This window comes from Chiloscyllium punctatum, chromosome 41 (genome assembly GCF_047496795.1).
Source record: "Chiloscyllium punctatum isolate Juve2018m chromosome 41, sChiPun1.3, whole genome shotgun sequence".
NCBI lineage: Eukaryota > Metazoa > Chordata > Chondrichthyes > Orectolobiformes > Hemiscylliidae > Chiloscyllium > Chiloscyllium punctatum.
Genome location: NC_092779.1, coordinates 29,647,208 through 29,674,616, shown reverse-complemented (window position 1 = coordinate 29,674,616; position 27,409 = coordinate 29,647,208). Strand labels below are relative to the sequence as shown.

At 50.2% G+C, this 27,409-nt stretch overlaps 1 protein-coding gene across 2 annotated transcripts in view; it reads right to left on the bottom strand.

Annotated features, from left to right (window-relative positions):
- The window catches only part of marchf6 (membrane-associated ring finger (C3HC4) 6), a 99,315-nt gene that overhangs the window by 64,495 nt on the left and 7,411 nt on the right, over positions 1–27,409 (bottom strand). The window contains exon 1 of one of the 2 annotated variants that reach the window (XM_072560651.1): positions 27,082–27,309. The exons of the other annotated variant lie outside the window; for it this stretch is intronic. Coding sequence (XP_072416752.1) covers positions 27,082–27,100 — 19 coding nt within the window. The 5' untranslated portion in view covers positions 27,101–27,309. Of the gene's footprint in view, positions 1–27,081; positions 27,310–27,409 lie in introns of those variants that run through there. 2 annotated transcript variants of the gene reach the window in all.

The window sequence follows — 27,409 nt, the reverse complement described above, 5'->3', positions numbered from 1 at the left end:
AACAACGAGCACCCGAGCTACAAATCTTCTTCCAAACTTTGAAGTTTCAAAGCAGTTGTGATTTTTAAATCAATTAATAAAATAATTGGGGAGGAATGTTGAGCATTCTGCAATCCTTAACAAAGTTAGCTCTGCGAATGCTGAGCAGACATAATGATGAGGCATTTCCCTTTACAACAACAGGGCAGAAAAATGTGGGTGGGCTGATATCACACTCATCACCATGAAGTAGGTTTTGTAGACAGAACCTATCTGCAGAGGCAAGATTTCTGCATAAAACAGAACTAATGTTAGTTACCAAACAGGTGTAGGAATCAGTGCATATGTAATTTTCCAGAGCAAATTTGAATGAAACATTTCCAAAACGGGGCAAACCCCCAAGACAATTAAAGGTAAAAGAGATTTGCACATTTAATACGGAGTAGCCAAAGTGAGTATATCCTCGATAACTGAAAATATTGATGAGAAAATACAGAAGAAAAAGAAGGCCACGGATACATACCAGAATAATAATGGCAATAAAGATTAGGGAGACTGACTAAAGTTGGAATAAAGGCTGTGCTGAAACAAATAGTAACATGCTCTTCAAACATAGTAATAGCAAACAATTAGTGATGGGTAGAGTAGGCTCTAGAAGGAAAAAGCAAGGTAAGCTGCTCACTGAAGCTAAGGGTATGGCAGAGATACTAAATGAGTATTTTACTTATCTTTACCAAACTAGAAAATAGTAAAAATGGTTAGTTGAAAATGTGGATGTTGAGCAACGGAGTGACAGAGTGATAGACAAAGAGGGGGTGCTAAAAAGGCAGGCAACATTCAGGTAAGACATCACCAAATCCAGACAGAATGCATCCTAAATTTCTGAGGGAGTAAATTGCAGAGCATTGTCAGAAATTTTCCATGCCATCTGAAGACAGGATTAGTCTTGGGTACTGGAGGATTGACTGCGTAACACCACTGTTTATGAAATGGGCAATGGATAACCCAGGAAACTACAGATCATTCAGCCTGGGAGAACTGATGGATAACAAAACATAAGGCAAGACAAAGATACACTTGGAGAAAAATAAATTCATATGAGACCGCCAATATGGCAGGTTACATCTGACAAATTCAATTGAGTTCTTTGACAGCATCCCTCAGGCAGTGGATGAGAGTAGTGCAATGGATATTGGATACTTGGACATTCAGAAAACATTTGATACGTTACCACATGGCAGGATGGTTAGCAAATTAGAAACTTTTGGGATTGATGGGTCCTTGGCAGCATGGGTTAGCAGTTGACTAAAAGATGGAAAACAGAGGGTAAGTACAGTTAGGAAATTCTCAGATTGGAGACCAGTTGAAAGTGGTGTCCTCCAGGAATCATTGTTGCGACTGTTGCTTTTTCTGGTCTATATAAACGATTTGGAGATTAGTGTTGAAGACAAGATTGCCAAACTTTCCAATGATACCAAGCTAGACAGAATAGAGAATTGAGAATGATGCTGAACAACTCAGAGGGACAAATGATAAGTTGGTAAAACTTCAAATATTGGCAGTTGAACTTCAATGCAGCGAAATGTGATATAATGCATTTTAGTTGAAGAAATATGGAGAGACTACAGAGGCTTAAATGGTACAACTTGAGGGAAGTAGAGGAGCAGATGGACCTTGGAGTTCACGTGCATGATTCTCTGAAAGTGGCCAGGCAAGTTGAAACAGTCCAAGCAGATTATAGAATCCCTGGGTTTATCAATTGAGTCAGCTGGTAAAAAAACAAGGAAGTGATGTTACACCTCTACAAACCATTAGTTAGACCACCTTTGGGGTACTGTGTTCAGTTCTGGGCATCTTAGAATCTTCGAATCCCTCATGTGGAAACAGACCCTTCGACCCAACAAGTCCACACTGACCCTCCAAAGAGTAACCCACCCAGACCCAGTCCCCTACACTATATTTACCTCTGACTAATGCACCTAACCTGCACATCCCTGAACACTATGGGCGTTTTAGCATGGCCAATTCACCTAACCTGCACAGCTTTGGACTGTGGGAGGAAACTGCAGCACCCAGAAGAAACCCACGCAGACATGGGGAGAATGTTGCAAAGTCCACTCAGACAGTCACCCAAGGCTGGTATTGAACCCTGGTCCTTGGCACGGTGATGCAGCAGTGCTAACCACTTAACATCCTTATTGAAGGATGTTAAGGTCGTGGACAGGATGTGAAAGAGATTTACTACAATAATACCAGGTACAAGGTATTTTAGGAATGATTAGAGAAATTGGGCTTATTTACCTTGGAACAGAAATGATTAAGAAGTGATCTTATTGAGGTGTTCAAAATTATGAATAATTTTGACAGAGTAAAGAAAGGTATTGGTTTCACTAGTTGATATATCAGTAACCAGGAGTCTCAGCTATCTTGCTGCCAGTCTTGGGAGTTAGGAGTGAGATGAACAGAAACTTCATTACTGAGTTGTTGGAATTTGGAATGGGCTGCCTAGGAGTGGTACTGGAGGAGATGGGTTCCAGAGGAGTTTTCAAAAAAAGCCTGATACATATTTTAAAATGATATAAATGTAGAGGGCTACACAAATAAGTTTGGAGATTAGAACGAGCTGGGTAGCAGTGCAGGGTCAAATAGCTTCCTGCTGGACTGTAAAATTCTATGATACTGCATATTTCTTTCCACAACCACAAGACATCTCAAAATGATTTACCACCAAAGCAGCACTTAAACAGTAGTCACAGTAGCAATGTAGAAAAGTTGCTTTCGTGGCCAATGCCACTGCTAGGTGGAGTACCTCAATGCATGTGTAAAATCAGTGTTTTTAAAACACAAATCTGGCCAGGCACTATTTATAAAATAAATTGCCTAATCTTAGGTTTGATGCACAATTATAAAATTCCCATGATTATAGGGAATCCCAGTCACATCCTCAACCTAAGATTGTAAAGAACAAGTCAAAATTAAAAGTCCATTTTTATCTACACCCCACAATTTACGAGCAAGCCCAGCATAACCATCTTCAATAAAAATAATCAGAGTCACAGACTCAGAGATATATGGGCACAGAAACAAACCCTATGGTCCAACACGCCATGCCAACCAGCTACCCCAAGTAAATCTAATCCCATTTATCAGCATTTGGCCGTATCCCACTAAACCCTCACTAGTCATATACCCATCCAGATGCCTTTTACATGTTGTAATTGTACCAGCTTCCACCACTTCCACTGGCAGTTCATTCCATACATGCATTACCCTCTGCGCGAAACACTGTCCCTTAGATCCCTTTTAAATCTTTCCCTTCTCACCTTAAACCTACTGAAGAGATTTCGATTCGTCCATTCGAGGGAAAAGACCTTGAACATTTATCCTATCCTTGTCCCTCATGACTTTATAAACCTCTATGGTCACCCTCATCCTCTGACGCTCCAGGGAAAATAGCCCCAGTCTATTCAGAAACTCCCTATAGCTCAAACCTTCCAACCCTGGCAATATCCTTGTAAATCTTTCCCAAACTCTTTCAGGTTTCACAACATACTTCCTATAGCAGGGAGACTAGAATTGCGTGCAGTAAAGATTGTTCTGCTATAACTTGCGTTTCATTAGCGCAAATTTGCTATAACGTGATTGATGAATTGGGGGCAGTGTTTCTATAGTGTGAACTTTTAAAGTATACATTGATTTTAATTTGATTCCGGCCCCATTTGTTTAAATGGTGCTGCAATTATGCGATGTTCTTATATTGCACAAGAATGGAACTCCCACATTATGGCATAACCAACTCTGCTCCAAAAATGGCCGTACCAATGTCCTGTACAGCTGCACATGACCTCCCAACTCCTACACTCAATGCACCGACCAATAAAAGCAAACATACCAAATGCCTTCCTCACTATCTATCTACCTGTGACTCCACTTTCAAGAAACAATGAACTTGCAACTCCAAGGTCTCTTTGTTCAGCAACACTCCCTAGGTCCTTACCATTAAGGTGTATAAGTTCTGTCCTCTGAATGAATACTCACAACGGTAGTTTCAGGTTTTCCTTTAGTCACCATTAGTAATGATGCTACATTAATCCAAAATTCCCTTAGGCAATTCTCACCTTTGACCAGACAAAATGGCCTCAAGGTAAGTAAAGGTCACTTGGGCATTACAACTTTTTGGAAATGCATCTAGATAGTTTACATTAATGGCATCACGGCACATTTGTGGATGGATCGCTTCAGCCATCTTAAACGCTGGCACATCTCATGCACTAGAAAGTGATGTAAAGAGCACAGCAGCAAATTTGCAAGAACAGACTCCTACAATTATGCTCAGAAAATCCACGTGCCTCCAGTTCCTTGAAGGAGCTGTCCAACTGATGCCACTTCCCTACTTTTCTCCATAGCCCTGTAATCATTTTACTCCTTGAAGTCCTTACTCAATTACTTTTGAATGTTACTATTTAATCTGCTTCCACTGCCCTTTCAGTTAGTTCAACCTGGAGGATAAAAGAATGTGCCTTATCTCTGGTTGTTTTGCCAACCAACTTAAATCTGAGTCTACGGGTTGCACAAATCTTCTACCACTGGAAGTAACGACTCTTCAGCTAGTCTAAATAACCCCAACATGACCTAGAATATCTCTTATTAAATCTTTGTCTTTCCTTTATTCTGCAGAGAAAAATCCTAATTTGCCAGCTTCTTAACATAAGAGTCCCAAAGTCCTGAAACACTGGTAAACATTTTTCAAGACAGAAGGACAGTTGTTATACCTTCAACAAAATTTCAAGAATTGTGGAGAGGGAACCAAAGTCCAGTAACTCAAATACTTTTTCACTGGTACTGGTTGCCTGTTGAAAGCAGCTGCACAATGAGGTTAACTTACTGAATGCTTCAGCACTGATAACATGTTGATGTTCAGCTTCTCTATGCCTCATTGCCCTTGGAACTACTTCCACAGTAGCATTATTATCCATGCACCACAAGTCTCAGTATTATCATCAGCTTAACCAGTTGTATTTCTCTTAGTCTTTGGACATTAGGATCTTACATTTCTGGAACTGCATACAGCAGTCAATCTGCTGAACCCATAAAGTTAAAAAAAAACTTGATGACATTCAGGCCTTCTGGATTTCTTCATAGCTGACTGTCAAACAGTTTACATGGTTTAACAGTGTTGGCCTTTTGAACACTCTGATGAGTAACAAGCGGTGTTCTTCCCTAAGATGCTTCTGGCAAAGAATGATACCTGATCTGGATGTAGGATGTCAACCTGAGCTACAAATCTTCTCAAAACTCGCTAACACCTGATCCATTAGTTGCATACTTCCAATTGCAGTTTGGCCCTTGGCTCAGTATGCTTTAGCTGGCATCCATTTGTTGAAGAGAGCGGTTGCATCTGCATTAAAAATGTAAATGCATGTGCATTCTTTAATAAGCTTTGGAAATTGCTTATGCCAGTCTTCCAGTAGCAACTATAACGGATCAACATTTATCTACTGATGAATAAAATGCAGGCCTGAAGTGGTGCATTTAATGTCTGCTGCATCTGTTTGCCTGAGAAATTCCTCACACACGCTGTTTAAGTCCACAAGTTGATCATAAATGACTCCAGGTAACAATATCATTTCAGAAGGGATTATGCACTTCAAAAGCAAATCAGAGCAGGACTTATATACTTAGTGGTAAGGTCCTGGGCAGTGTTGCTCAACAAAGAGACCTTGGAGTGCAGGTTCATAATTCCTTGGAAGTAGAGTTACAGGTAGATAGGACAGTGAAGGTTGTATTTGGTTTGCTTTCCTTTCTTGGTCATAGACTAGGAGTTGAGAGGTAATCTGGCTGTACAGACATGGGTTAGACCACTTTTGGAATACTGAGTGCAATTCTGGTCTCCTTCCTATTGGAAAGGATGTTGTGAAACTTGAAAGGGTTCAGAAAAGATTTACAGGGATGTTGCCAGGTTGGAGGATTTGAGCTATGGGGAGAGGCTGATTTCCCTGGAGCGGCAGAGGCTGAGGGGTGACCTTATACAGGTTTATTAAATCATGAGGGGCATGGATAGGATAAATTGACAAAGCTTTTTCCATGGGATCGGGGAGTTCAGAACTAGAGGGCACAGATTTAGGACGAGGGGGGAAAGATATGAGAGACCTAAAGGGCAACCTTTTCACACAGAGGCTGGTGCGTGTATAGAATGTGCTGCCAGAGGAAATGGTGGAGGCTGGTACAATTACAGCATTTTAAAGACATCTGGGTGGGTACAAATAGGAAGGGTTTAGAGAATATGCTGGCAAATGGGACTAGATTGATTTAGGATTCAAAGTTTGTGAGAAGATTTGTAGCTCGGGTGCTCGTTGTTGTGGTTCTGTTCGCCGAGCTGGGAATTTGTGTTGCATCCCCTGTCTAGGTGACATCCTCAGAGCATGGGAGCCTCCTGTGAAGCGCTTATGGGTTGTTTCCTCCAGCATTTATAATGGTTTGTCTCTGCCGCTTCCGGTTGTCAGGAATAGGATAAATGGTCAGCATGGACGATTTGGACTGAAGGGACTGTTTCCGTGTTGTACAACTATGACTCTGATTATTAATCAGATATAATTTTCAGGACAATGCTGTATCTCTGAATAGCCAACAATAGAACACCACCAAGTTAGAGACTACACAGTATGAAACTAAGACCTAACAGTTAAGATCACCATGGAAATTTACAACATGCAAAATACAGTGGCTGGAAATTAGTAATATGTAGAACAATATTAGGATTGAATGGGTGAAAGCAATAAACAGATCTCAATAGTTATTATAATTCACAAACCTTGATGTGTGCATAATGAAGATAACTGAACATTACTATAATTCCCTCAAGTGTGCACAAGTCTTATTTCGGGTCATATCAACCCTTGACTATAAGAAAACAAGATAATTTTCCTAACGATTCCCTCAATAGCAAATTAACTGAGGTCAATCTGTTTTAGCATGAAAGTAGCATGATCAAGTACAAAGGCTAGCAGAATAGGATAGAGATTTCATTGATCAACGCAATGTGCTGCAAAATTAAGAAATCATTGCAAACTGTATAAACCAAAGTAGTAGTCAAACTGCAGGCAGAAGAGTCTGATTTCTTGTCAGCTAATCACTGGAGCATTTCAATCGGTGAACAAAATTAGGATTAATTTTCAGACTCCCTACTGAATTGTCCACCCAAAACAATGATCACCATCATCTATGAGAAAGGAAAACCTGGGAGAGGTAGTGAAGGGGAGACCGTCTCTGCTCCGGAACTACATGTCAAACAAGAGACAGTGATTTTATGAATGCAAATTGGAACAAAGATTTCAAACCTCAAGATGCCTGTGCTCTTCCAGTTCTGACCTTTTGAAGATTTATATTTAATCACTCCAGTACAAATAGCTATGCTTTCAACTATCATGGCTTTAAGCTCTGGAATTCCATCCAAAATACTCTGCTTCTTTACCTCTGTTCTCCCTTACGATATTCCCTAATGCCCAACCTTAAGACCATGGCTCTGCTCATCTGCTGAATCATATTTGGCACAGTATCAATTTTTTGTTTGATAACACACCTATGAAGTGCCATGGGTGCTTTACTGCTTTATAAACACAGTTGTTTTGGTTATTTCAAATGGCACAGACATTTCAACCTGCTGCATCACTAGGTTACATGATGTAACCTTATCATCATGCCTCATAGTGGTACACAGACGAAGAAAACATCACGGACCTTAGGGAGAATTATCAAGGACTTGTGAGAAGAGTTACTCTGTCTAATTTCAAGCATTTCTTCATGGCTGTTTGCAAACAATAGTCATAAACCTGGGAGTAGATTTTTCACAGCCTCTACCAGTCTCCAAGTATGGAGGGGAGAAAATAAAACACCCGACATGATTGAACTATCAAGTGCTCAATTTCAGCTCTTCACTGGTTAAAAAAAAATGAACCCTACTGCTTCAACAATACTACAGGAATTGAACAACTTTTTAAAAAGTCATTACCCTGATAGAACAAATCCAGGAGACAAGGAACTGAGGCACAGTTAAGGCAACAATTAATATGGAAACAATTTCTGTGCACTACCATAGATTTTACTCATCTGATGTAATACACGGAACAAAAGTGAGACTTGTAGAAAAATGCATTTTAAAGCTAAGTGAGACTAGGCTTGACATACTGCTCAACTAATTCCAGCTTAATCAATTGACTTGTGTGACAAGATAGCCTTGTAATTACTTTTGGTACATGCAACAAGACTAAAATACAAAAAGATCACATCACTCTCAAATTCCCTCATGACTAAATGGGGGTCAGTTGCCCAGCCGGCTGGACAGTTGGCTTACAATACAGAATGACATCAACAGTGCAGGATCACATCCCATACCAGCTGCGGTCACCATCAAGGTCCCGTCTTCTCAATCTCAGCCCTTGCCAGAAACGTGATGCTGCTCAGCTTAAACTCACAAATTGCCTCTCTCAATGAGGTCCCCTGGGACCATGATGACCTTGCCTTTACATTAACCTTGTAGTTGCTTCATATTCCACAGCTACTCCCGTTTCAAATGAAATCTGTGCAAAGTTTGAGGAGCTAGTTGGCAGTTTGCGCTGTATATGAATTTGGGTTTTAAGCTGCATGCAAGGTTTGATAAAAACACCGTAAAGAAATCACACTGATTTGAGTCACTCAGAACATGGAACAGTATAGCACAGGAACAAGCCCTTCAGCCCACCAAATCTCCATCAACTATGATGCCAATCTAAACTCATCCAATCGGTGTGCACATAGTTCACCTTCTCCTTCCTACCTATGTGAGTCTATCAAAATAACTCATTGTTTTATTTGTTTCTACCACCTCTCTGGTAGTGTTTTCAAGGCACTTTAGTCTTCTGTGCAAAAACAACTTGCCTCACATCTCTAAACTTTCCCCCCGTACCTTAAACCCATGGTCTCTAACAGACATTTCCACCTTGGGGAAAAAGACTACTATCCAATCTATGCCTCTCAATTTGTATACTTCTATCAGGTTGCCCCTCAGCCTCTGACATTCTAAAGAAAACAATCCAAGTTTGTACAATTCACTGCAATCCAGGTAACATCCTGACATACAGCACTGCAGGTCAGGCAGCATCTGAGGAGCAGGAGAATCAACAGTTTGGACATAAGCCCTTCATCAGCAATGTGCCTCGGATGCTGCTGGACCTGCTGTGCTTTTCCAACACCACACTCTCAACTCTGATCTCCAGCATTTGCATTCCGCATTCTCTCCTAACGTCCTGATATACCTCTTTTGCACATTCTCCAAAGCCTCCACACATTCCCTCCTGTAGTGCAGCAACCAGAGCTGCACACGATATTCCAAATGTGGCCTCACTAAAGTTTTACACAGCTTCAACATGACTTGCTAGAATTTATATTCAATGCTCTGACCAATGAAGGCAAGCATTCTGGAAACTCACAACCCAAGATAATATCAATGCTCCCAAGGATCCTGCCATTTACCAAATACCTTCCTTATGTATTTGCCTCCCAAAATACGTCACCTCACTCGCCTGGATTTAACTCCATCCGCCATTTCTCCATCCAACTGATTTACATTCGGATGTATTCCTTGAAAACCTTCCTCATTATTCACAAGTTCTCCAATTTTCATGTTGTCTGCAAACTTACTAATTGGACCACCCACGTTCTCATTCAAATCATTTATATATATTACAAACAAAGTCCCAACACTGATCCTTGTGGGACACCATTGGTCACAGACCTCCAGTCAGAAAAACAGCACTCCACAACTACCTTGTGTCTTTATGACCAAGCCATATTTTGTGAATTTGATGACAATTGCTACATTTTTGATTTTCTACATCTAATGTTCACTTGGGTTCTGTGACAGGCAACAGACATCATTTTTCTAATGATCAGAAATCATCATTTTGCTGCCCAGTAACTAGATACCAAAGGCGAGACACAATTATCAAAATATACCCGACATACTTGTGACGGAAATGTATCAGGCGCTGCCATACAACTTACCACCCTGTAACAGGTAGACTGTAAATGAGCACTCACCTTTAGTATGTTTGGCTTTATCAATAAGAAGCCTTAGCAAAACTAACATCAACAAGGGTCAGAGGAAAATTCTCTAATGGTTAGAATTATGCATCGATTGAATGGCGGAGTGGACTCGATGGGCCGAATGGCCTTACTTCCACTCCTATGTCTTATGGTCTTAAATGAAATTGACTGCGGTTGTCGGAGGTCAACCATCTCAGTCGCAGTACATGACTGCAGGAATTCTCCAGGGGAGTATCCTTGACCCAACCATCTTCAGCTGCTTTATCAACAAACTTCCCTCCATCACAAGAGCACTGCACAATTTCATTTAAGATACTGATACAGCCTATGCTCTGATGCAGCAAGATGCAGTCAACATCCAGTCTTCAGCTTAAAAGTAGTGTGAGATGTTGTGCATTGAGATGAACGACCTTTGCCGAAAATGTTGATTTTGCTGCTCCTCGGATGCTGCCTGACCTGCTGTGCTTTTCCAGCAGCACACTCTTGACTCTAGGAAGATATTGTCTTATAGCCGGTCTTTATTAACTCACTCACCAGCTTGCAATATACATTAATACCATGTTTCTATTCAATCACTCATAACCCTTTACTTACCCGTTAATTACAAGAGCATGGTTTCATTCATTCATTTACAAAACCACAATCCTGTAGTATCCAAGTTTTAAAACAACCCTTTCAAACCCATCACTGCACTCCCACACTTCATCAGCCCCTGCTACAAGCAGTGTTTACCTCAGTATACAGAACAATTTCACCTCCATCAAGTCTCCTTCACCAACCATCTCATACAGAACATGAGTGTAGTGCTGGAAGAGCACAGCAGGTCAGGCAACATCAGAGGAGCAGGAAAATCGACGTTTCGGGCAAAAACCCTTCATCAAGAACCTTGATAAAAGGCTTTTGCCCGAAACGTCGATATTCCTGCTCCTCGGATGCTGCCTGACATGCTGTGCTTTCCTAGCACCACACTCTTGACTCTAATCTCCAGCAGCTGCAGTACTCACTTTTACCTCATACAGAACAATATCATCCCTGTCATGTCTCCACAAAACATCATATTATTTAGCCCTTTTAACTGGGCCATTATCCCTTTAAGAAACTGGCTGACAAAACAGCATTTACATGAAATTGCATGAATGAATGAAACTCATACCTGCAAATTGTAAATAAATCTCACCACACAGCTGCAGTAATCAGTTTAATATCCTTTATTCGTTTTAAGATTTCTAACTTGTTTAAAGCATATTAGGCTTAGTATTTTTACTAATATTTACTAATTTAAAAAGATTAAAAAACTGACACCCCTTGTTTATACAAGCAAACCAGACAAACACCCTTAATCCCATCAGAAGTAACACCCAGCACTCCGCATGTTTTAACTGATCTCTGGTCTTCCAGGATAGAAGCCCTTCAAACATTTGTGTGCTATTAGATAAAAAGATGCAGCACAATAGTAATGGGATTTTAATATATGTAAGAGCTGCGTATAAAGGAGCTCTTATAAGAACTGTATTTCAGGATACTATTGCTGCCTCGAACTTGTGCTGTAATTGCTGAAGGAAGAGGTTATTTTCATCACTCTCAGATTTTGGTTGCTACTTGAACATGACCTCATAACTTGGCGTAACTGACAGAATCGCTGGGGACACCAGCTAAACTGACTGGTTACTGACAGTTAGAGGGTAAAAAGCTTCCTTGTTAAGAGTTATGATCTAGTCCCTGAAGGCAATCCCAAACCTTTTGAGAGTTGGTTATTTTATTTCGAATCCCCTGCGTCTAGACTTCAGATCGGCTAAAATGGTCTATGGCAGGGAAGTGCCCACAACACGTAAATTAGGGGGATATTGAGTGACCCCGGGAAACTGTCTACAACGTCCAGAGGCTGGCGAGTCCCTCCTGACGTAACTGTGGAAGAAATGCTGCGGCAGTTGCAGAACTACCTTGAGGTACTGTTCTCATTATGGAAGACCCTAACCAAAATCGAGCAGAAACAATGTGCCCCAAGAACAGTGGACCCTAGATGACATGAGACAGGTCTGGGGAAAAACCACCCAACAGAAAAATAAGGACAGAATTAAATGGTCCCTTGGATTAATGGGACAAATTCGCCAGAGAAATGAAGTCATGTCCCGATCAGCCCATGATGGTGAAGTTACCAAATTTAAAGAACAATTAAAAGCGACTCAAGAACAGTTGCAAAAAGATCCAAACAAGAAACAGCTCATCTTAAATATCAGCAGCTTGAAAAAGAGAACAAGAAACTGAAGGATGAGATAACAGTCCGGTCAGTTTCTTCCCCAGTTCCCAAGCTCACACAGAATTGATACCCGACCGCCCGAGATATCCACGAAGGGATTCAGACAAACAAAGCTACTGCTCTTGGGAAACAGAGGGACTCTAGCAGTGAAAAGTGACGAGGACTGTATATCCCGTGTATCATTTTTATAGCCCCTTAAAACCAGGAAAGTAAACATTCAAAATACGGCCATGCAGAGATTAGAGGATGACAGTGAGGAGAATGTTCTGGTACTGCAGACTGAAATGCACACTGTGCAAGTATCTGCAACTAAGAGTACAGACAGGTGATCTAAAGAAATGCCTCACCTGAACAAGGGGCCAATGAAGACATGGGAAAGCCTAGATCGGTTAAGGGGAATATATATATGCTCCATCTGTGGGATGGTGTACAAATTCTGAATGTTATTGTAACTAAATGAGGAGGATGCCACCTCCATGAGGCAGTCAAAGGTGTGCTTGGAGAGTAATGGAAGCTGCAACCTGGCTGGACAGCAAAAAAACATTGGGTACAAGGGTATAGTCCACATAAGACCAATTGGACAAAAGCCACAGCTTGTTTTCAAAAACCCACAGAAGTTACAGAAAGTGAGGAAAGGTTTAGAATGACCTGGAAAGAATATACAGAAGTCCCAAATGTGCAGGATGACAAGGATTTTGAATATTGCCATTATGACCCACTGAAGTCTGCTTTTGTGGCCGGACTTAAACAAGAGTTCACTAAAATGTTAAAACTCACTAAACCGGATTGGGACCAGAGCAGTACTAATTACCATGACTTGATGGGCCCAACCGCCCCCCCTAGCTGAATCGCAAGCCCTTCAGGCAGGACAAATGAAACAAACTGCCAGTAACCGCAGGAAGACCCAAGACAAACGCCCAGGGAAATGTTATGTCTGTGGGAAGGAAGGCCACTTGGCCAGGTGGTGCTGGCAAAAAGGAAAGGGAGAAGTTGCCTAATAAGCAATGAGGAAAAAGAGACGCTGGAAGCTGGGAGTAACACCAATTTCCTAGAACGATTTAAAAAGATAACCATCCAACAGCAGCAGGAGCTGCTAAAGTTGACAAAAAAACTGCAAGAGCCCATTCTGTGCCCCCTACGCTCCTACTGGCTTTATGCCAGCAAAGATGAGATAGACTACATGTGAACAGGAGGGCAGGCGACCTGGACATTCAGTGCCTTTTGGACACAGGAGCAGAGTTGGCGTGCCTATCCCAGAGGTATGAGACCAAAATCCTGCTAGATGGAACAGTGAGAACAACTCACGGAGCAGGAGCTGACAGAATTGAAATCAAACGGACCAAACCCTTTGATTCGTTGAAAGGGTTGACTTCGGCTCCCACGAGTTAGTAACCTTTATATGATAGGACCTGTAGTTCAGCCACTCCTCGGGATGGATATCCTCACCCAGCTGAATTCCTCTTTGCATTTCAAAAATGGATGGGTAACATGGTCCATCAGAACCGTAGAAAGGGAAGAACTAGAAGGCAAGGTTGACTGTCCTTTACTGAAAATCGAACCCGCCACTTTTATAGGAATACCTCCATCTTGTACCAAACAGGAAAAGGGGACTTTAATAAAAAAACCCACAGCACTTATAAACAGCCCAGTGCTGCCCAGGTGAAAGGCAAGTGGGGAATCGATATTAACTACAGTTGGCAGGAAAACCAGATGCGCTCTCACAACAGTGCTGAATGTCATGACATTGGGAAGCCTATCCACGGAGCATCTGCACAGCCAGCACAATTACAGGCTCTGACTGAAGCCTGCAGAGCAGCAGAGGATCAGTCTACCAATTTTTACACAGACTCCTGCAATGCAGCAGACTGTCTTCTTATTATCTTACTGTCAGGTACTAACAAATGCTGCAAGTTCTGCTCCCTCACAGGTACTGGCTGCCTGGCACCACTTGCTGGAGGGATGGTATGACACTTTTCCAACCGAGTGGGTTCTTGTGAAAAAGACCCACAAGGAACCCTTAGGTGTGAAGTGGCAAGGATCTTACCAGCACTGTCAAGGTCCAAGGAAACGAGGCCTGGATTCATACCTCCCACATCAAATGGGCATCTCACAATAAACTGGACCAGACACCGACTGACCACCATGATGTTTGTTATTGTTATTTCAACAGTGCATGTTTTCTTTTTGAGAAGTGTAGTTGCCAAACTGTTGAAAGTCTGTAAGCTAGGATAAGGACTGTAAGAGATCTCAATAGAATCAAGGGGGTGGGGTGGGAGTGGGAATGGTGAGATAGTGTTATAGGCTATCTTCATTAACTCATTTGCCAATTTGCTATTTTCATTAATACCAGGCTCCCATTCATTCATTCATAACCCTTTACTAACCTGTTATTTATTATAGCACAGTTCCATTCATTCATAAAACCACAGTCCTGTAGAATCAAAAATTAAAAACAACCCTTTCAAACCCATCATTGCATTCCCACACCTTATCAGCCTCTGCTACAAGCATGTTTACCTCAGCAAACAGAAAAATATCATCCCCTATAAGTCTCCCTCACCAACCATTAAAATGCAGAACAATACCAGCCTGGTCAAGTCTCCACAAAACATAACATTAGTCAGCCCTTACCATCGCCTGGACATGAATAAAGTAAGTACTGTTAAGTACCTTTTAACTGGGCCATTAGCCCTTTAAGAAACTAACTGACAAAATAGCATTTGCACGAAGTTGCATGAATGAATGAAACTCACACTGGCAAATAGTAAATAAATCTCACCACACAGCTGCAGTAACCGGTTTAATATCTTTTTTTATTGTGATTTCTAATTTATTTAGAGCATATAGGCATAGTATTTTAACATTTACTAATTTAAAAGACAAAAGAACTGACACTTCTTGATTATATGAGCGAACGAACAGATACACATTTCCATCAAAAGTAACAACAAGCACATATTTTAACCTGTCTCTCAGGACAGAAGCCCTTCAAACCTTTGTGTACTATAGATAAAAATGTAACAACAGTAATGATTTTAATATATGTAAGAATTGTCTATAAAGGGGCTCTTGTAAGAACTGTATTTTAGAATTCTCTTCCTGCCTCAAAATTGTGCTGTGATTGCTAAATAAAGAGGCTATTTTCACCACTCATTGATTTCAGTTGTTATTTGAACACTATCCCACAGTAACGTGCACCAAACAGATTCAAGGCAATGACCATCTCAAGACATAGCATTGTCATCACTGCATTCTCCACTAACATTCTGGGATTACTATTGAGCAGAAATGGAATTAGACTCGCCATAAAAACCGTGACGACAGGTCAGAGAATGGGAATTTTGTGGTATACAGCTCACTTTTTCACTACTAACGTGCAGCCATCATCTAGAAGGCACAAGGTAGGAGTGTGATGGAATACTTGCCACTTGCTTGAATGAGTGCAGCTCCACCAATCTTAAAAAAGCTCAACACCATCCAGATCAAAGCAGCCCACTACATTAGCACCCCATCCACCATCAGCATTTGCTTCCTTTACCACAGATGCAGAGTGACATTAGTCAATATCATCTACATGCAGCAGTGCATGAACATACCCATAATTCTTTGACACCATTTTCCAAAACCATGACTGTAGAAGGCAGGGCAACAGATACATGGAAACACCACAACTGCCAAGTTCCTCATATAAAACCAATATCCAATTAAATCACCACTCCTTCACTGTCACTGGATCAAAGTTACCGTACTTACTGCACAATAACATTATAGGTGTACCAACATTTTGAGTGTAGCAGCTTTAAAGCGGCAGCTCACTACCATCATCTCAAAGGTAATGGAGGAAAATCCCAGGCTTTTGAAATATCAGGTATTATCTTTATACAAAGCATAGTTGCAAAGATAAAGTCAAATGCATATTATCACCTTTGTCAATGTGTAAAACAAATCTGCCACAAACTTTCCATTTAAAAATATGGGGGCAGAATTTTCAATCTAGACACAAATTGCATGATCACCAAGTTAAAATCTTATATGAATCAGAACAATTGGACATTATTTAAAGAAATAATTGCTTATTATACCTTTTTTTAAATGGAAGGGTGATTGTTAGGTCATTATTCCTTCACTGTCATTGAGTCAATATCCTGGAACACCCTATCTAACAGCAGAGAAATCTACACTTCCAGAATGGCAGAAACCTGAGCCTGCCATCACCTTTTCACAGATAAATAGGTTTGGTCAATAAATACTGACTTCTTCAGCAATACCAATAACCCATGAACAATTTTATTTTAAAATGCTAAGCAATGCAAATTCACATTTTTGAGAATTACTGACAAGAAACAGAACGTTTTTACCAATTACTGGTTTTACTCAAATACCCAAGGTAACTTCTTAGATAATTTGATTTTTTTAACACTGAAAAGCTTTATGAAAAATATATATTTTGCTCTTATCCCTTAAGTTCCTCAAAAGAATACTGTTTATTGCAATTAATTAAAACTAGCCATGTAGATTAAGTCAACATTGGCCAGCCTCTAGTCCAATCTTTTTCAAACCAGTAGAAAAGATTGTAGAAACTGAATGCAGTACCAAACTTACATTTGAAACTCCATCTTCTGCAACAGTTTGGCCGATTTCAAATGAGTTGTACTGGAAAAGCCTCTGCAAGCTACTGGAAATCCAGCCTCGTATGGAATTCACAGACTTTTACACTATAAACTCAATCTTACCTAACCTCTGGGCTGTACAGCATTAACACAAACTCAATCTCTTGGTATCTGAGATAATTCAATGGCAAATGTATTCTCTGACCACCAAGCACATGATTTAAAAACTTTAATCAGTGCACCTGATGGCAAAGATCACATAAACCATTGCCCAATAAAACTACAAAACCAGTTCAGGTTCTACCCTTTGAGAAGTTTGAAAACAACCCATCAAAAAAAACTACTCCAGTGTATATATCTGCATCTTTCTGGATTACATTAAATAAACATCCGTTATTAAATAGATCTTCACAATTCCAGTCTGTTTTATTGTTCTACTTGGAACGAATTCAAGGCAAAAGTCTCCTAGTGGAACATTGGAAATATTTTAGGAAGGTCCTCAACACACCCCCTGAAAAGATTAAACATTCCCACTGACTGGTGAGAGATCCTGGCTTGCATCCAACCAAATATGGAGAAGATTCATTCAGGAACGCACCACTTTGTCCCTGATGTGCCTCAAAAGTGAGGTTGAGGTTTTGGAAAATATTCACAAATTTCCAAACACTTCACCTACACAACTGAATCAGAGAATCCAGACAGCGTGACAGCAGGTCAGTCAGCCCACGGAGTCCACGCCAACCCTCCTAAGAGCATACCACTCCTCCCTGTAACTCGGCATTCCCCGTGGCTGATCCACATCGCCTGCACATCCTTAGAAACTATGGGGAAATTTACCATGGCCAATCAACATTTCCTAGATGTCTTTGGACTGTAGGAGAAAACTGGAAGACGGGGAGGAAACCCATGCAGATGTGGGGAGAATGGGGAAACTCCACACAGGCAGTTGGCCCAAAACTGAATTCAAACCAGAATCCCTGACGCTGAGGCAGCAATGCTAACCACTGAGCCACCATGCCACCCCAACTTTCAAGTACCACCTGCACACAGCAGAGTCTGCATAATCAGAGATTGGATCATTGGATGCTGCAATTGCTGTTAGTTCAGAGTAGAAGCAAGTGACCCTCAGTTCCAATATATTGTCTAAAATAACAGGGAACATCAGTCAGACACTTTGCAGGCTGAACTCACAGCTTGAAGGGCCCAAGTAACGTGTCTGCCTTGTTGAAAAAAATGTTTAAATAACGTCAGGTGAGAAGATGTCAATAAGTTATCATATATTTTTGCCATCATCATGCAGAGTCATAGTAGAATCCTCCAGAGAAGGAATTGTCAACCTATAAATCTTGTTTTTTTATTGTCACATGAAAAAGTCTTTCCAAAAGCTGCGATCTAGCATCACTGTCAAACTTGAAACGGTTAGAGACAAAAAAAAACTGCAGATACTTGAATCCAAAGTAGACAGACAGGAGGTTGGAAGAACACAGTAAGCCAGGCAGCTTCAGGAGGTGCAGATGTCGACACCCAAAATGTCAACATCTGCATCTCCTGATGGTCCCTGGCTTGCTGTGTTCTTCTAGCCTTTTGCCTGCCCAAAACTTGAAATGGTACATGCTTCTGGAATGTACATTTAGCCAGGACATGGAGTCCTTTGGCAGCTACCTATACTTAAAATTAAACGATTTAATAGTCAGCACTACCATAATCTCAGCTCAAGGTATCTAAAGAGCTTGATCGTTAAAATAAGTGGAATGAATCACTTGGAATAATATAAAATTCCCAGAGTTGATGCTGCCAGATTTAACTCCCTACGTATTGATTTACCTAATCTCAGCTGCAATGTCGTAAATCACCTCAGTGCCTCAGAAAGGCAGAACACCAAAGGGGAAAGACGTGGAATTAACCTCTAGTTAAAACCAACAATTATGCATTTTTTATAACAAAAGAACAGCATTCTTTAAAAACTGATTCTGACTTTGCCAGCTGTTGTTTAGTTGACAGACTCTCACTGGAGTAGAGAAAGTTTCATGCATTCAGGATTTGAGCACTGGAGTCTAGGCTGATGCGTCAGTGCAGCACTGCTGGAGATGATACCTTTTGGATTACATTAAAAAGAGGCCTCATCTGTCAGGTGGACTTAAAGATCCCCTGACACTATTTCAAATAGGAGCACGAGTACTCCCCAGAGTCCTGGCCAATATTTATCCCTCAATACATTTCACAAAAACAGATCATCTCTCTTTATCACACTGTTGTTTGTGGGAATTTACTGTGCACAAACTAGCTGCTGCATTTCATATGTTATAAGTGACTGCACTTTAAAAGATATTAATTAGTTATAAGATGCTTTGTCAGATCAGCTGATCACAAATACGCTAAGTACTTTGTATCGTTACAATACATTATTCACATCAAAACTGCATACCTATATTCTAGATTGTTGCACATTGTTTAATCACACTTCACCAAATATTTCATCAATTCATTTGCTTGGCTCAATTTGCAGTGACTAAAATTCTAAGTGCGTTAGTCACAAAATGGTGCAACAGTTAGAACACTTAAAAAAAAGTCAGACATCTTTCAAAAACAACTGACCCTTCCTTTGTAGGGAAACAAGGTAAAATATAGCGTGAAGTTCCAGCAAATGTGTGTGTAAATCAATGTAACTGCGAGATGCAATGCAGTTCACACCTGCAGAAGTAGTCTGACACCACTTTTGAGTTTTGGAATAGCTGTAGTAAAAACAGGAGCCTTTTCAATACAAAATTTGAAAACACATTGAATCATCATGGATTTTTTGTTTTAAAAACTAGAACAGACAGATTGACCTCTAGCAAAAAGATAGACTTGTACTTATAAAGAGCTTGTCACAACCATTGAATGTCGTCAAGTACTTCACAGCGAATGAAGTATGTTTGGAGTGTAGTCATTGTTGTAATGTAGAACTACAACAACCGAACACAGCAAAACCTCAGAAACAGTAATGTGGTATTGACCAACAAAATTGTTCTTGTGATGTTGATACAGAGAGACATCTTGGCCAAGAGATTGGGGCAAATCTCCCTTGTTCTTTTGTGAAAGTGTTGTTTTTGGAATCTTTAACATTCATCCAAACAGGCAACTTCTCATCCAAAAAAAGACAGTGCGAAGCTCCATCAGTGCTGCACAACAGCGTAAGCCTTGATTTGTGTGTTTGAGTTTAAAAGTGGATGTGGATGCTGTAGAATGGATGGGCATGGGCATGTAAGCTTCACTTTCCTTCAACTGAGACACAATGCCAGATCAACTCAGCTCGGCAATCCTATACTCCTCAACCAAACAATCAGACAAAAACCATACCATACTACAGCGCACCTACTCTTAGATTTAACTATTCATCACAAATTAAAAATAAATATTTTTTAAAAGTCTCAAATGCTCAATTAAGAACAATGAGTTGTCAGTCATCTAGGGAATTTCCCCAACAGCTCGAAGTACTAATCAAACAATTCCAATAAATTGTGATTATTCATGCTCTATCAATGCTACATATTTCATATACAGTAAGTACAAAATAAAATCAGGGGAGTGGAGGGGAGAAGGGGGAGGAGTGGAGGGGAAGGGGGGAGGAGGGAGAGTGGGAGGGGGGGGGGGAAGTGGGAGGGGGGGGGGGAAGTGGGAGGGGGGGGGCGAGTGGGAGGGGGGGGGCGAGTGGGAGGGGGGGGCGAGTGAGGGGGGGGGCGAGTGGAGGGGGGGGGGGCGAGTGGAGGGGGGGGGGGCGAGTGGAGGGGGGGGCGAGTGGAGGGGGGCGAGTGGAGGGGGGGGCGAGTGGAGGGGGGGCGAGTGGAGGGGGGGGCGAGTGGAGGGGGGGGCGAGTGGAGGGGGGGGCGAGTGGAGGGGGGGGCGAGTGGAGGGGGGGGCGAGTGGGAGGGGGGGGCGAGTGGAGGGGGGGGCGAGTGGAGGGGGGGGCGAGTGGAGGGGGGGGCGAGTGGTGGGGGGGGGGCGAGTGGAGGGGGGGGCGAGTGGAGGGGGGGGGCAGTGGAGGGGGGGCGAGTGGAGGGGGGGGCGAGTGGAGGGGGGGGCGAGTGGAGGGGGGGGCGAGTGGAGGGGGGGGCGAGTGGAGGGGGGGGCGAGTGGAGGGGGGGGCGAGTGGAGGGGGGGGGCGAGTGGAGGGGGGGGCGAGTGGAGGGGGGGGGCGAGTGGAGGGGGGGGCGAGTGAGGGGGGGCGAGTGGAGGGGGGGGCGAGTGGAGGGGGGGGCGAGGTGGAGGGGGGGGCGAGTGGAGGGGGGGCGAGTGGAGGGGGGGGGCGAGTGGAGCGGGGGGGGCGAGTGGAGGGGGGGGCGAGTGGAGGGGGGGGCGAGTGGAGGGGGGCGGGCGAGTGGAGGGGGGGGCGAGTGGAGGGGGGGCGAGTGGAGGGGGGGGCGAGTGGAGGGGGGGCGAGTGGAGGGGGGGGGCGAGTGGAGGGGGGGCGAGTGGAGGGGGGTGGAGGGGGGGGGGGGCGAGTGGAGGGGGGCGAGTGGAGGGGGGGGCGAGTGGAGGGGGGGGCGAGTGGAGGGGGGGGCGAGTGGAGGGGGGTGCGAGTGGAGGGGGGGGCGAGTGGAGGGGGGGGCGAGTGGAGGGGGGGGCGAGTGGAGGGGGGGGGCGAGTGGAGGGGGGGGCGAGTGGAGGGGGGGGCGAGTGGAGGGGGGGGGCGAGTGGAGGGGGGGCGAGTGGAGGGGGGGGCGAGTGGAGGGGGGGGCGAGGGTGCGAGGGGGGGGCGAGTGGAGGGGGGGGCGAGTGGAGGGGGGGGGCGAGTGAGGGGGGGCGAGTGAGGGGGGGGCGAGTGGAGGGGGGGGCGAGGTGGGAGGGAGGGGGGCGAGTGGAGGGGGGTGCGAAGTGGAGGGGGGGCGAGTGGAGGGGGGGGCGAGTGGAGGGGGGGCGAGTGGAGGGGGGGGCGAGTGGAGGGGGGGCGAGTGGAGGGGGGCGAGTGAGGGGGGGGCGAGTGGAGGGGGGGGCGAGTGGAGGGGGGGGCGAGTGGAGGGGGGGGCGAGTGGAGGGGGGGGGCGAGTGGAGGGGGGGGCGAGTGGAGGGGGGGCATAGGGGGGCGAGTGGAGGGGGGGGCGAGTGGAGGGGGGGGGCGAGTGGAGGGGGGGGCGTGTGGAGGGGGGGCGCGAGTGGAGGGGGGGCGAGTGGAGGGGGGGCGAGTGAGGGGGGGGCGAGTGGAGGGGGGGGCGAGTGGAGGGGGGGGCGAGTGGAGGGGGGGGCGAGTGGAGGGGGGGGCGAGTGGAGGGGGGGGCGAGTGGAGGGTGGGGGCGAGTGGAGGGGGGGGCGAGTGGAGGGGGGGGCGAGTGGAGGGGGGGGCGAGTGGAGGGGGGGGCGAGTGGAGGGGGGGGCGAGTGGAGGGGGGGCGAGTGAGGGGGGGGCGAGTGGAGGGGGGGGGCGAGTGGAGGGGGGGCGAGTGGAGGGGGGGCGAGTGGAGGGGGGGGCGAGTGGAGGGGGGGGCGAGTGGAGGGGGGGGCGAGTGGAGGGGGGGGCGAGTGGAGGGGGGGGGCGAGTGGAGGGGGGGCGAGTGTGGAGGGGGGGGCGGAGTGGAGGGGGGGGCGAGTGGAGGGGGGGGGCGAGTGGAGGGGGGGCGAGTGGAGGGGGGGGCGAGTGGAGGGGGGGGCGAGTGGAGGGGGGGGCGAGTGGAGGGGGGGCGAGTGGAGGGGGGGGCGAGTGGAGGGGGGGGCGAGTGAGGGGGGGCGAGTGGAGGGCGGGGGCGAGTGGAGGGGGGGGCGAGTGGAGGGGGGGCGAGTGGAGGGGGGGGCGAGTGGAGGGGGGGGCGAGTGGAGGGGGGGGCGAGTGGAGGGGGGGGGCGAGTGGAGGGGGGGGCGAGTGGAGGGGGGGCGAGTGGAGGGGGGGGCAGTGGAGGGGGGGGCGAGTGGAGGGGGGGCGAGTGGAGGGGGGGCGAGTGGAGGGGGGGGGCGAGTGGAGGGGGGGCGAGTGGAGGGGGGGGCGAGTGGAGGGGGGGGCGAGTGGAGGGGGGGGGCGAGTGGGAGGGGGGGCGAGTGGAGGGGGGGGCGAGTGGAGGGGGGGCGAGTGGAGGGGGGGCGAGTGGAGGGGGGGCGAGTGGAGGGGGGGGGCGAGTGGAGGGGGGCGAGTGGAGGGGGGGGCGAGTGGAGGGGGGCGAGGGGAAGTGGGGCGAGGGAGGGGGGCGAGTGGAGGGGGGGCGAGTGGAGGGGGGGGCGAGTGGAGGGGGGGGCGAGTGGGAGGGGGGGGGGCGAGTGGAGTGGGGGGGCGAGTGGAGGGGGGGGCGAGTGGGGGCAGTGGAGGGGGGCGAGTGGAGGGGGGGGGCGAGTGGAGGGGGGGGCGAGTGGAGGGGGGGGCGAGTGGAGGGGGGGGCGAGTGGAGGGGGGGGCGAGTGGAGGGGGGGGCGAGTGGAGGGGGGGGGCGAGTGGAGGGGGGGGCGAGTGGAGGGGGGGGCGAGTGGGAGGGGGGGGGTGTGGAGGGGGGGCCGAGTGGAGGGGGGGGCGAGTGGAGGGGGGGGGCGAGTGGAGGGGGGGGCGAGTGGAGGGGGGGGCGAGTGGAGGGGGGGGGCGAGTGGAGGGGGGGGCGAGTGGAGGGGGGGCGAGTGGGGGAGTGGAGGGGGGGGGAGTGGAGGGGGGGGCGAGTGGAGGGGGGGGCGAGTGGTGGGGGGCGAGTGGAGGGGGGGGCGAGTGGAGGGGGGGCGAGTGGAGGGGGGGCGAGTGGAGGGGGGGGCGAGTGGAGGGGGGGGCGAGTGGAGGGGGGCGAGTGGAGGGGGGGGGGGCGAAGTGGAGGGGGGGGCGAGTGAGGGGGGCGAGTGAGGGGGGGGCGAGTGGAGGGGGGGGCGAGTGGAGGGGGGGCGAGTGGAGGGGGGGGCGAGTGGAGGGGGGGGCGAGTGGAGGGGGGGCGAGTGAGGGGGGCGAGTGGAGGGGGGGGCGAGTGGAGGGGGGGGCGAGTGGAGGGGGGGGCGAGTGGAGGGGGGGGCGAGTGAGGGGTGGGGGCGAGTGGAGGGGGGGGCGAGTGGAGGGGGGGCGAGTGGAGGGGGGGGCGAGTGGAGGGGGGGGGCGAGTGGAGGGGGGGGGCGAGTGGAGGGGGGGGCGAGTGGAGGGGGGGGGCGAGTGGAGGGGGGGGCGAGTGGAGGGGGGGGCGAGTGGAGGGGGGGGCGAGTGGAGGGGGGGGGCGAGTGGAGGGGGGGGCGAGTGGGAGGGGGGGGCGAGTGGAGGGGGGGGCGAGTGGAGGGGGGGGCGAGTGGAGGGGGGGGCGAGTGGGAGGGGGGGGGCGAGTGGAGGGGGGGCGAGTGGAGGGGGGGCGAGTGCGAGGGGGGGGGCGAGTGGAGGGGGGGGCGAGTGGAGGGGGGGGCGAGTGGAGGGGGGGGCGAGTGGAGGGGGGGGCGAGGGAGGGGGGGCGAGTGGAGGGGGGGGCGAGTGGAGGGGGGGGCGAGTGGAGGGGGGGGCGAGTGGAGGGGGGGGCGAGTGGAGGGGGGGCGAGTGGAGGGGGGGGCGAGTGGAGGGGGGGGCGAGTGGAGGGGGGGCGAGTGAGGGGGGGGCGAGTGGAGGGGGGGCGAGTGGAGGGGGGGCGAGTGGAGGGGGGGGCGAGTGGAGGGGGGGGCGAGTGAGGTGGGGCGAGTGGAGGGGGGGCGAGTGGAGGGGGGGGGCGAGTGGAGGGCGGGGGGCGAGTGGAGGGGGGGCGAGTGGAGGGGGGGGGCGAGTGGAGGGGGGGCGAGTGGAGGGGGGGCGAGTGGAGGGGGGGGCGAGTGGAGGGGGGGGGCGAGTGGGAGGGGGGGGCGAGTGGAGGGGGGGGCGAGTGGAGGGGGGGGCGAGTGGAGGGGGGGGCGAGTGGAGGGGGGGGCGAGTGGAGGGGGGGGCGAGTGGAGGGGGGGGCGAGGGGAGGGGGGGCGAGTGGAGGGGGGGCGAGTGGAGGGGGGGCGAGTGGAGGGGGGGGCGAGTGGAGGGGGGGGGCGAGTGTGAGGGGGGGGCGAGTGGAGGGGGGGCGAGTGGAGGGGGGGGCGAGTGGAGGGGGGGGGCGAGTGGAGGGGGGGGGCGAGTGGAGGGGGGGGCGAGTGGAGGGGGGGGCGAGTGGAGGGGGGGCGAGTGGAGGGAGGGGGGCGAGTGGAGGGGGGGGCGAGTGGAGGGGGGGCGAGTGGAGGGGGGGCGAGTGGAGGGGGGGGGCGAGTGGAGGGGGGGGGGCGAGTGGAGGGGGGGGGCGAGTGGAGAGGGGGGGGCGTGTGGAGGGGGGGGCGAGTGGAGGGGGGGCGAGTGGAGGGGGGGCGATGGAGGGGGGGGCGAGTGAGGGGGGGCGAGTGGAGGGGGGGGCGAGTGGAGGGGGGGCGAGTGGAGGGGGGGGCGAGTGGAGGGGGGGGCGAGTGGAGGGGGGGCGAGTGAGGGGGGCGGAGTGGAGGGGGGGGCGAGTGGAGGGGGGGGCGAGTGGAGGGGGGGCGAGTGGAGGGGGGGCGAGTGGAGGGGGGGGCGAGTGGAGGGGGGGGCGAGTGGAGGGGGGGGCGAGTGGAGGGGGGGGCGAGTGGAGGGGGGGGCGAGTGGAGGGGGGGGCGAGTGGAGGGGGGGCGAGTGGAGGGGGGGGCGAGTGGAGTGGGGGGGCGAGTGGAGGGGGGGGCGAGTGGAGGGGGGGCGAGTGGAGGGGGGGGCGAGTGGAGGGGGGGGCGGAGTGGAGGGGGGGGCGAGTGGAGGGGGGGCGAGTGGAGGGGGGGCGAGGTGGAGGGGGGGGGGGAGGGGGGCGAGTGGAGGGGGGGGCGAGTGGAGGGGGGGGCGAGTGGAGGGGGGGGCGAGTGGAGGGGGGGGCGAGTGGAGGGGGGGGCGAGTGGAGGGGGGGGCGAGTGGAGGGGGGCGAGTGGAGGGGGGGGCGAGTGGAGGGGGGGGCGAGTGGAGGGGGGGGCGAGTGGAGGGGGGGGCGAGTGGAGGGGGGGGGCGATTGGAGGGGGGGGCGAGTGGAGGGGGGGGCGAGTGGAGGGGGGGGCGAGTGGAGGGGGGGGCGAGTGGAGGGGGGGGCGAGTGGAGGGGGGGCGAGGGAGGGGGGGCGAGTGGAGGGGGGGGCGAGTGGAGGGGGGGGCGAGTGGAGGGGGGGCGAGTGGAGGGGGGGGCGAGTGGAGGGGGGGTCGATTGGAGGGGGGGGCGAGTGGTGGGGGGGCGAGTGGAGGGGGAGTGGTGGAGGGGGGAGGGAGGTGGGGATGTGGGGGGGTGAGGTGGAGGGGGGCGAGTTGGAGGGGGGGCGAGTGGAGGGGGGGCGAGTGGAGGGGGGGCGAGTGAGGGGGCGAGTGGAGGTGGGGCGAGTGGAGGCGAGTGGATGTGGCGAGTGGAGGGGGGGCGATTGGAGGGGGGCGAGTGGAGGGGGGGGGTGGAGGGGGGGGCGAGTGGAGGGGGGGGCGAGTGGAGGGGGGGGCGAGTGGAGGGGGGGGCGAGTGGAGGGGGGGGCGAGTGGAGGGGGGGGCGAGTGGAGGGGGGGGCGAGTGGAGGGGGGGGCGAGTGGAGGGGGGGGCGAGTGGAGGGGGGGGCGAGTGGAGGGGGGGGCGAGTGGAGGGGGGGGCGAGTGGAGGGGGGGGCGAGTGGAGGGGGGGGCGAGTGGAGGGGGGGGCGAGTGGAGGGGGGGGCGAGTGGAGGGGGGGGGCGAGGAATTCGGGGGGGGAGGGCGGGCGAGGAATTCGGGGGGGGGGAGGGCGGGCGAGGAATTTGGGGGTGAGAGGGCGGGCGAGGAATTCGGGGGGGCGAGGACGAGGAATTCGGGGGGGGAGGGCGGGCGAGGAATTCGGGGAGGGCGGGCGAGGAATTCGGGGGGGGGAGGGTGAGCAATGGGTGGGGGGAGGGCGAGGAATGGGTGGGGGGAGGGCGAGGAATGTTTTGGGGGGGGCGAGGAATGGGGGTTGGGGGTGCTGGCGTGGAATGGGGGGTGGGGGGCTGGCGTGGAATGGGGGGTGGGGGAGGGCGTGGAATTGGGTGGTGGAGGGGTGGAGGGTATCTTAAACACTTAACCTCTGAACCGAAACAATCCCGCGCCGCCCTGGGTGTTTTTGTTTTGGGCGAACGCTGCATTCCTTTCTCCAGGTCTACCTTCTACCCCGTTCCCTCCGGGCCTTCCCCGAATGCAGTGAGCGGCCTGTTCAATTCCCCCAAGTCCTCGGCTCTCCTCCCCCCTCCCATCCCATCCCCCTCCCCCCTCCCCCCGGAACCCCACGCTCGCTCTCACCCTCCTCGGTGCTCTCCATCTTGTCGGTGTTGACGGCCGAGATAGAGCGAGAGAGTGTGTGTGTGTGTGTGTGAGGCCTACGCAGGCCTCGGCCTCTCGCCCCTCTCCCTTCTCCTTTCTGTTGCTGCTGCCGTTCGGGCGGCTCCTGTCGGCCGCTGCCCTCACTGCGCCAGGGCGGGCGCGACGAACCGAGAAGAGCCCGCGGCGCGACACTGCCGCCCGCCACTGTTTACGACACGTCTCCACCCTCCCACACCCAGCGCCCCCCACAGGAGCCTGCGCGGAGGTGCGGCAACACTTTACAGGTGGAGCCACGGGTCCCGCATCA